Source organism: Rhodamnia argentea, chromosome 11 (assembly GCF_020921035.1).
Source record: "Rhodamnia argentea isolate NSW1041297 chromosome 11, ASM2092103v1, whole genome shotgun sequence".
Taxonomy (NCBI): Eukaryota; Viridiplantae; Streptophyta; class Magnoliopsida; order Myrtales; family Myrtaceae; genus Rhodamnia; species Rhodamnia argentea.
This window is the reverse complement of record NC_063160.1, coordinates 16,566,449-16,577,603: the sequence shown is the minus strand read 5'-3', so window position 1 is coordinate 16,577,603 and position 11,155 is coordinate 16,566,449. Positions and strand designations below refer to the sequence as shown.

General features: G+C 39.6%; 1 protein-coding gene across 1 annotated transcript; it reads right to left on the bottom strand.

Annotated features, from left to right (window-relative positions):
* Positions 1 to 6,153: 6,153 nt before the first annotated feature.
* Positions 6,154 to 7,627, bottom strand: LOC115727173 (homeobox-leucine zipper protein ATHB-20-like). The gene is made up of 2 exons (XM_030657338.2): positions 7,020 to 7,627; positions 6,154 to 6,720 (listed from the first exon to the last, which is right to left on the bottom strand). The coding sequence occupies exons 1-2, from the start codon at positions 7,551 to 7,553 to the stop codon at positions 6,361 to 6,363; spliced, it is 894 nt and encodes a 297-aa protein (XP_030513198.2). The 5' UTR covers positions 7,554 to 7,627; the 3' UTR covers positions 6,154 to 6,360.
* Between the last annotated feature and the right edge of the window lie 3,528 nt (positions 7,628 to 11,155).

The following is an 11,155-nucleotide window of genomic DNA, read 5'->3' as shown; positions in this document are numbered from 1 at the left end:
TTTATCCGCAAAATCGATGTCCCACGCAAGGACTCGATGGTGTTACTCCTGAAGAAGCATGGACGGGGAGAAAACCTACGGTTTCTCACTTGAGAATTTTCGAGAGCATTGCGTATGCTCACATACCGACCGAGAAAAGATCGAAGCTAGAAGACAAGAGCAAGAAGCTTATTTTTATCGGGTATGATTCCTCATCAAAAGCTTACAAATTGTTTGATCCTGTTACTTTGAAAGTTTATGTAAGCAGAGATGTGAAATTTGATGAAGATGCTTTGTGGGAAGACAATCGACAAGTCGTCGAATCCGCTCGTAGTGATTACGTCGAAATGGGACGTGATTCTGTCGAAATAGAAAACAACTCATCGAATCCTTCATGTTCCTTTCCAACATCATTTTCAAGTCCAAGTTCATCATCGTCAACTTCTTCAAATGGTGTTGATGAACCGATAGCACCAAGATTGAGAAGATTATCCGAACTTTATGAAACCACCGAAGAACTCCATCTTGTATGTCTTCTCATGATTGTGAACCACTTATTTTCGATGAAGCTGCTAAAGAAGAAAAATGGAGAAAAGCCATGGATGAAGAAATAGAAGCCATCGAAAAGAATCAAACATGGGAACTCGCAGATCTTCCGAAGGACAAAAAGGCGATCGATGTCAAATGGGTGTATAAGGCCAAGAAGAACGAGAAAGGAGAAGTCACTCGTTATAAGGCCGGACTAGTCGCAAAGGGCTACAAGCGAAAAGCCGGGATCGACTATGACGAGGTGTTTGCACCTGTCATCCGAATGGAAACCATCCGACTAATGATTTCCATTGCAGCTCAAAATCGATGGCCCATATATCAAATGGATGTCAAATCGGCATTCTCGAATGGTGTTCTTGAAGAAGAAATTTATGTCAAACAACCACTTGGGTTTGTTGCAAAAGGTCATGAAGACAAAGTGCTGAGATTGAAGAAAGCTTTGTATGGGCTTAAGCAAGCTCCAAGAGCTTGGAACTCCAGAATCGATGCTTATTTCAAGGCGAATGGCTTCGAACAATGTCCGTACGAACATGCTCTCTACTTGAAGCAAGAGAAAGGTGATGTTTTATTGGCATGTTTATACGTTGATGATCTTGTCTTCACAGGAAATAATTCCGGATTGATCGACACTTTTAAAGCATTGATGGTGAAAGAGTTTGAGATGACAGATAATGGTCTCATGAATTATTTTACGGGTATCGAAGTAAAGCAAAATACAGATGGGATTTTTATTTCCCAGAAAGGATATGCTGAAAATATCCTTGAGAAATTCAACATGAAAAATTGCACTTCAGTTAATACTCCGATGGATTGTGGTGCAAAACCGTCGAGTTCGATGAAGGTGTCGATGTTGATTCGACATATTATAGAAGCTTGATTGGAAGCTTGAGGTATTTGACTGTACCGGACGGATATCATGTACAAGTGTCGGAATTGTGAGTCGATATATGGAGAATCCGAAGACATCTCATCTTAAAGCAGCGAAGAGGATACTTCGATACATCAAAGGTACTATCTCTCTTGGCTTGTATTATTATCAGTTTGAACTATTTCAACTCGGAGGTTATTCGGATAGTGACTATGGGGGAGATGTCGATGACCGAAAGAGCACTACGGGTTTTGTATTTTATCCGGGTGAAACCGCTTTTACATGGTCATCGAAGAAGCAATACGGTGTTACTCTGTCAACATGTGAAGCGGAGTATGTTGCTGCATCATCGTGTGTGTGTCATGCGATATGGTTGAGAAAGTTGCTAAAAGAAATCCATATGGAGCAAAAGGATGCAACGGAAATTTTTGTTGATAATGTTTCTGCCATTGCTTTGGCAAAGAATCCAGTTTTTCATGAGAGGAGCAAACATATCGATGTTCGATATCATTTTATTCGAGAGCAAGTCGGCGACAAACAAATCGAAGTTGTGCACGTGAAGACCGGTGATCAAGTCGCAGATATTTTTACGAAACCTCTCAAGATCGAAGTGTTTCGGAAATTCAGAAGTTTACTTGGAATGATCGACGGAAGAGAATTTGGTTTAAGGGGGAGTGTTAGAAATTAAACCAAATTCATGTATATCAACTTCCAAGACGCATGTACCAGCTTGTGCATGTACCGAGACCTATCTTTATTAGTTGAGTGTTTCAAGAGTCTTTTTGTATTTCGATGCGTAGTAAATGCTATGTATATACATCATGACTGTTCATGTATCTAGTGTAGATCAAGAGTCGTGTTTTAAACCTATAAATAGGGGTGTCTTGTAACCATTTCAATGTGGGTGAATCGATTGTGAATACGGTATATTGAAAAGCCACCTTTCGTCTCCTCTTCCTTGTGTGAACAAAGCTCCCTTGTGAGTGCTTGTTGAGTGCTCCACAGTCGATTTCTCCCAACATTTGGAATTGGGAACTCGATCAAGACATTGACTTCTTGAACGTGTCCTACTTCCATACATAATCCAGTTTTTTTTTTTTTTTTTGCCAACATACATAATCCAGTTTAAATGCTAATTAAATTGCCATTAATTAACCATGAAATTTACGACGAAGGGGCCCCCACACAATAACGATGTTGCAGACATTCGGATTCCCCAATTATCGGCAATGTATACCTTTCCATTCTAACAGAAACGAATAATCATACCGTAAATCATTTCTAAAAATTAATTCATGTCTACATGAATATGTCATTGCAAAGTACTCTAGTATTGTTATTAATGAGTGCCCTCACCTCACCCGATCCGAAGAGGGCCAGGCAAGGGGAGGTTGGTGACCTCCGCCAGCCATTAGTGAGGCTCGGCAATGGCCGGAGGAAGGAAAAAGGGAAAAAAGAGAAAAGGAAAAGAAGAAGGAAACAAAGAAAAAAGTTTCGAAAAGTTAAAAAAAAATTACAAAAATTGTCAACGTTAGCGTTGGTCGTGTCACGTAGGATGGCCGGCATTGAATAGGCTGCCACGTCGGCGGATTCCGGCCAATATTGGATCGAGTAATTGAATTGACAAATGGTTAAAATGTTTTAGACTAAATTGACAAATCATTAAAAGGTTTAAGAATAAATTGCCACAATGGACAAGTATAGGACTAAATTGACAAATCGTGGAAAGATTTAGAACTGAATTTGCACAATTTCAATGTTTAGTATTAAATTAGTTGTCGTTCAATAGATTTATGACTTTTTAAATAATTTTCAAGACCACACGTCACCAAAAGTTCCATACAGACTACAAGTTCTCACGAACCATGCAATACGCAGTGGTCCAGAACATCAGCATATGAGACGCCAAAAGACCACGCGCGTGTCTGGTCTATCATGCTCTTTAGTCCTGATGGTCCCGGCATCGACGTGTAAAGCCACAAAGACCTAGACTCGTCTCTGACCCCCGAACTGCATCGTCTCCACGAAAAGACCTTGACTTCTTGATGGATGCGTCCATGTTGAATGTTCCATGCCGTGAAACTCACAGATTTTCGCCCGAGCGGTATAATCTCTTGGACGGAGGGGCCGAAGCTTCGCTATGATGTCACAGAATCTGCAGAACATTTCAGCTTGAGGCTCACCTGTTTGTGTCTATTCTTCGCTTGTGAATCGGCTCATCCAATAGCAGATCCAATTTTTCTCAGATTTTGTAACATGGAAATCGACCTTAGCCCAACTGGGAAGATTTCCCAGCCGAGTTAGAAACTCCAATACCAAAGCCCATTCTAGCAAAGCCCATCTGCTAAGCTGTTCTTAGTATAGTTTTTTTTTTATAGCACAGTTAAGATGCGAGCCAAGGCCTAGACGGGCAGTATCTATATGAAAATGTTCTCGCTTTATAGATATGGGCTACCAAACCCATGTCATATGTCTAATCCACACTTAACGCGGTCATCCCTATAATTACCTGACCAACCTCGGTTTTATTCGCAGTTCACTCATTAATTTTCCGGCATAAAGTTAAATGAAGAAAATATGTGCTTGCATTCATTTTTTTTTTCAGGCTTTTAGTAGGTTCACTTCCTGACAAGTGAAAGAATCCAATCAGAAAATCAACTCCAAAAACATATGTCACTCATCCAACGGCGAATGTGCAAGAATTTTTTGCACTAGCTGTAGAGCTAATCATTCCTTAGTCAATCGTTTTCTGCCGGCATTTCCTTTTTACTTTTTTAAGGTAGCTTATTTGCTTACATCAATCAGTGGCATCCCAATTGCATATGATGAATGGAAAAGAGAAGACATTGAAATTCCTTTATTCATATTCATGAAGTTGAGAATTTGCTTTGATTTTAGTTTCCAGTTTGTCCATCAAAACTGTCATGTTTCTTGAATTCTTTTGCCTGATATCATGTAATAAAGTCCAAACAAAAAGCTTAAATTGATAGGTAAAGAGAGATCACATGAATATAAAGAATTTATAGGATCGATTATCAAGCGATGTGGGATAACAACTTCAACACCCCCTCTCGCATGTTGAACTTACACTTAACTAGAACTTAATCTAGAGTTGCTTGTCTTTTATTTTTTTATCCCTCTCGAGACTTAACTTCTGTGTCTGTCCCTAGTCCTATCGACAACATCAATAGTAGGTGAAGTCAAGTCTTTAATCATTGTGATCACGAATCAATATCCTCTCGGTGAGAAAAGATAAAAATGAGAATATGAGTTGAATTCTAAATAGAAAAAGTCCGCAAGAGTTTAGCAAACACTACAAATGGAAAAGGAGTTATTGCGAATTAAATAAGGTTGAATCCTTACAAGACAAGAGCAAAAATCCGCCGACTTAACCTCGAAGGCCGAATTCTATAGTAGAGAACACCGTAATAATAATTGAGTAATAAAATACCTTATTAAGTCATTGCAAAAGAAAGAGCCTGCTGATAGAGGTGGGCGGGGAGGCGATACTAGTTATCAGGTGATAGAGACGCCCGGCCCCGTAAGCTAACCCCCTTAAAAAGTCATTTCTTAATAAGGTTCAAGCCGGATTGTAGGAAGTGGGCTATACGTTTTTGGATTTCTATGAAAAGCTCTACGGCACCCACATTTCCCAGTAGTGAGTCGTCGGCATATCGCACAAAAAAAAAAAAGGAAAACGACAACGTAAAATATCATAATTTTCATACAGTGCTCACTTTAGTGCCTCTAATACATTTATCTAAGAGGTAAAAATGCATTTTTCACCTGGAATCTCAGGAAAGGTTATTTTTTTAATTTTTTTCCTTTTACTTTTTTTACTTGGCCGATATGGGAAAGGCTAGGTTATATGCTCAAGTTGTCTGTCTGTACTTTTTGTGGCTGCATAAACAAGTTATAAACTCTTCCGAGAAGAAGGACATCTACATGATTTTTGTGGTGGATTATAAGGAACTTTGGAGTTTCGACAGAAGGTCACGTGCATGGATATTCAAGACCACAGAACCATATGCTTCTTCTCTGTCCACATAAATCTGTACATTTCCTCCAAACAGTGAAACACTTGTCTAGATCCGACCCATCATTGATCGAGTTGGTCATGATCACGGTTGATAATGGATTTCAACTTGTCTAGACCCAAAGCATCATAAATCAACTTAGCTCTAACAATTTTGATGGTAGTATATTTCATACGAACCTCACACATGATTCAGTAATGATCTTGATCAGAATGTTTTGGCACTGTCGTTTTTAGGGATGTGTGCTCCAGAATCTACCATCTAACCTTTTTACCTTATACTTTACTATGTTTAATTAAAGAAATGAGACATCGTTAATCCTCCTGACACGATCAGGAGCACAGCCAATCTTTTAATCCTCATCGCAGGAAGCTTCTTCAAAGCATTTCCACTAGAGCTTTTTTTGGTCTTTCAAGTAAAATATTCATGATTCCAAAGCATCAAAAAGCCCTTCAAATCTGAAAGATCTGACCACAGATCCATTTTTTTTGTTTATTTCATGGCCCATGCTACTTGCCAGAGCAGGAACCCACTACTGGCACATGTATGTAACCAAAGAGTCTTCGCATTTTTGTGATTTTATTAGGGTTTGGAATTTTTATTCATGGTACAACCAACAAATGCATCATAGTTTATAGGAAACATGGAAGACAAGTGGATCATTCCTAGATTATCAACTCTTGACGAATAATCTTGTTTCTATCCGCCAGCTGAAAGTGAACCAGGGTAAAATTCAATTCTATACACTCAAAAAATGACCCAATCTCTATTGAAAAGTTTTAACAATGACATATAACCAGCAGGAAAAATCAGATGCATTAATTTTCTTAAGGATATTCTCAAGCTGAATTGAGACTAATATAGGCACAATGGGGACTGGTCTTGTTTGGTTTTTTGCCTTACCCTTTTGCTTAAACTGTGCATTGGTCAACTGAAATGTTGCTGTTCAGCCCATGGCCAAAAGCCATGATGGTCTTCCATCCCATTGTTGAACATGTTACAGAAGCTTTCCTCTTGAACACCTTGGTGGTCAACCTTAAAGCATTGCAGATCCGATCTCGTCGAGCCGTGGAGCAGTTGGGCTGTGACGGAGGGCCTCATCGACGAGGTGAAGTGGTGCTTGTTGCTGAACTGTGAAGACGCGGGGCTGTTCATGACTGATGTCCTCGAGATATCTAAGTTGATATCGGAACTGTTCTCGCTCCCGTTGCTCCAATACGACCTCTCGATTTCCTTCTTGAGGTTGCCGGGTGCTTCATTTGTGTCTCTTCCTTTGAGAACCAATAGCTGCACAATTTGGTTTTGGACTTAAAAACTTAGGTAGAACTATGTTGTATTTTCCAGATGCCGCAGGAATCAAAAGTAAAGCAAGTGGAGTTGCCATGAAAAGTTCTAAACTAGTATGAAAATTGCGTTGCACTCAACTGTTGGGATATCTTTAGATAGAACTAATGTCCTCTAGTACTCAAAACAAGCACATTTAAAGTGACGGTATAGAATGCATATCGCACTGTTCTAAAAATTTAAGCTATTAGATGAAAACATGATTTAATGCTTAATTATTTTAACATATATCTCACTTTTACCTCGGCATGAAGCTTCTCATTCTGGGCATGAAGAGCATCGTTGTCAGCCTTCAGGGCCTCGAACTGCTTCTTCAACACCTCATAGTCCCTCTCCAGCTGCTTGGTCTTCCAGCGAGCCCGCCGGTTCTGGAACCAGATGGCGATCTGCCTCGGCTGGAGGCCGAGCGCCCTAGCGAGCTGGACCTTCCGCTCGGGCTCGAGCTTGTTCCCGATCTCAAAGCTCTTCTCGAGCGCCTTCACTTGCTCCAAGCTCAGCCTCTTCTTCCTCTCCCCAAGAAGCAGCTGCGACCCATCATCCGACAGGTCGTCGTCATCGCCACCGCCGCCCCCGCCCCCACACGATCTCTGGTTGTGATCAGCCGCGGAGAAGGACATGGACCTCTTCATCAAGAAAGGCGCATTGTGGTGGATGGGATCGCCGCCGTTGTGGTTCGGCGGGATGATTGAAGGAAGTGGGTCTTCCTGGTGGTGATGGTGGCGGGTTTGGAACATGAAATTAGCTGCCGGTGATGCTGATGGCGGTGGGAAGGCCATGTGGTGGCGGTATGTCTGTGTGTGGGCGCGATTCTTGGGTGGTGGGGTTTGGGAGAAATGTCATGAGAGATCGGTGGAGCTTTGGATCTTGTTTCTTTCAGGGGATTTAATAGGAAACCTATAGAATATAAATGTTTTTTTAACAAATATTTTATGTATCGATGAGTATGCGTGTGTGGGGGTGACACTCACTTTCATGGAGTTTGTGAAGGTGATGGGTGTGTTGGTCTGGGGCAGAGAGAGGGAGGACTGTGCGAGTGACAGCCATTTTTAGGTTGATGATATCAGTTTTATCTTTTTCCTGGTCTTCCTTTTATCGATTTTGCAGTTGTTAAGGTTGTAGATAGGAAGATCCTATTGCTAACCCAATAGTCCATTCATCCAAAATTCATGAATTGAGAATAAATATGTCATTGTGTCGATAATAGGACAAAATTATAAAAAAAAAAAAGTCTTATACCTGTTGCAATTGCGCCAATTTAGCTTTAAACCTTTTGCAATTGTGTCAATTCAGTCCATTCGACTAATTTTGACCGGCCAACACTAACGTGGAAACCAAATAGACTGAAATTCGCCGGATGGCCTAAAATGACGTAGTTGCAAAAGGTTTAGGACTAGATTAACCAAAAAAAAAAGTTTAGGACTATATTGGCATCATTGCAATAGATTTAGCATATTTTTGCTAATTTTATCTAATAATGGTAAAGATGGTATAGATATACTGCTCTTTTCAATTTCAATTTTACTTCATTCTTATAAACTTCAATCTACTAAGGATTTTCTTTTACAAATCTTTTATCCCTTCCGGGGGAACATTTCCATTACCGCGATTCCACGTCAAATGCTCTGGACATTTGAGAGTATAGCCAAGAGCTATTTGTCCAGAGCTACGAGTAACTCTTTATTCGTTTCGAAGCGAAAGAGGAAGAAAGAAGATTATTGCTTGATTTTTACACGTAGATCTTCGTATTAAACAAAGTAAGAAGACCATATGCGCTGCCCCATCTTAACTTAATTCTCATGTGCACTTTCAAGGAGACAATGAGGACCAAAGCTGCTCGAACTAATTGTTCTTTTGCTTCCTGATCCAGCCCAACACACCACAGTCGGCCTGCACAAAATGCACAAGAACATGTCACAGAAGTTTCCAAACATCATCTTACAACGTATCATAACATAAACATATATTTTCCGTCTTAGACTTGGTGATACTAATGTTCTAAATCAGCCCATGTGTGACGAGGAAATTTGACATCATGCACGGAAGTCGCAGAACCCGAGGATCGGCCACCACATTGATAATGGACGATCACAATGGATGTCTTTTTTAGCCATTCTATGAAGATTCATCGATCGTGGACCTGGCACTTTTATATTCATTTCCTAGTGTTTTTTTTATTTATTATTGGTGCGAGTCTGGCAATTGCTGGAGTAGTTTGAATAATACACATATAATATACACCACAAGGTACTGTTGCATTATTCATTTAAGTTGCAGTGAGGGTTTTTCCCTTATACTATTGTGTTAGTGTGAAAATGGGGGAGAAAAGCAGAGAAAGATAGACAAAACTATTGTTACCTCATTCTGTGACATCCACTGGTTAAAGTCTTTGTTAACTAGGGTCTTCCTTAGATGCAGGCAAGCTTGGCCAATCTGATGCTTGATGATTGCTGTTATGGTGCGATTGTCCGATCTAAAACAGTTAGGGTTTCTTTTCCACCTTTTAATGTTTCCTGAACTGAATCTAGTGGAGAATCCATGCACATTGTGTCCAGGTCTTCCCATACAAATCTTCTACATCTGATGTGGTAGATTAGGAATGCTCAAGAGGTTCAAACTTTTCTCATCAGCATTTTCTCTCGTGCAGTATAAAAAGTGGCGTGCGACAGTGACCGTAAGAAAGTGATTTCGTATCTGAACTAGTAGATCTACTCACTAATCCGTACGGTGCCCATCTTTCCATTCTTTTTTCTATAAGATGAAACAACCCGCTGAATAACATTGTGGATCAAGTAAGCCATAAAACTAAAGCTCGGGTTCGATGTGGAGTTAATTGGTACTTATTAGTATGGAAAATCGCACCTATGCAGTGAACCACACACAACTCACTGAAATATGAAAATAAAACTACTCGATAAGACCTTAAGAAGGTTCGCCCACATTTGGGTTTATTAAATGTCTAGCAGAAACATTGTACAAGATGATGTGATCTTTCCTTCTTCTTCTTTCTCTTTTCTTGCATTTTTCAACTTTTCAATTGCAAGTATATGTAAGGGAACTGATGGAGAAATCTCTTGTATACTTGTGCAGGACTGGGGAGGCATAAGGGAAATTTATGGACCCCCACTAAAAACTTCCCTGTGGCCTAGCAACAAAAGTTGCTCACATGCCCCTTTTATTTTCATATTTATAAAACTTTAGGGCTCTCTCTCTCTCTCTCTCTCGGAAAAAGGGTTGGATCCATGTTAATATCCCTTGTTGCTCATCATTATCTTATTATCATTATCATTATTGTGATTGTTAATTGAGTGGTCTCTGAATCTTCTCCAATTTCCACATGCACTTCCATGTGCCCCTCTCTCTCTCTCTCTCTCTCTCTCTCTCTCTCTCTCTCTCTCTCTCTCTCTCTCAAGTTGAGATCTTGTTCAAGGGGTTGCATCTGATTTTCTCCCCCAATTAATTAGACTTTCTTAGTCGAATGTTGAGTAGTTATACACCACATACAATTAACTAGTCCTTGACTTCCCATTAGTCTAGGTCTGAAAGGAACCACAAAGTAGGAGTTTCAAGTCAAGAGGGTATCATGGTTGAGATTGTCGGGGATCTCGTGTCGTAAGGAAAATGGATGTGAAATTGTTTTTTTTTTTCTTTGGTTGGAGCTCAAGCGTTCTCTAATTTTAAGAGATTTGTAATATATATACCGCTACCATAACACTCTTTTTAAAGATGAAAAAATTGTCCAAAAAATCATAAACTTATTGCACTTTTGCCAAAACATTCTAATTTTGTCAATTGAGTCATTTTTTGTCAATTGAGTCCACCCGATCAATTTTGGCTCAACATGGATGCTAATTATCCTATGTGGCACGTTCAACAATGACATAAACATTTGTTAACGATATTCTAATATTTTTCGATTTTTTTATTTTTTTTCTTTACTTTTCCTTTTTTTTTCTTTTTCGTTCTTACTGTAGCCGAAGGGTCGTTGGGCCCTCGCCGGCCATTGGGCAAGGGCATCATGAGCTTTACTACCCTCACTAGACTCTCGCCAACCATTTCAAGGAAAAAAAAAACCAGGAAAAGAAAACGTGTAATTTGAAAATTTATCCGATTGACTCAATTGATAAAATGTAAAAATGTTTAGGATCAAGTTGATAAAGAGATAATAAGTCTATGACTTTTTGAGCAATTTTCCCATTTCAAATCCTAGCTTTATCAATCTAGTAGTTAGAAAATCTTATTGACTAACGAGCTAGCTTGTACGCTAACGAAGACCATCTCACTAGCAATGGTTGTTTTTCTATAGGGCCATAGGATGCTTGACTTTATATCACAATCATGATGTCTAATGGTTAGAGCATTGGGAATAAATCGTAAATAA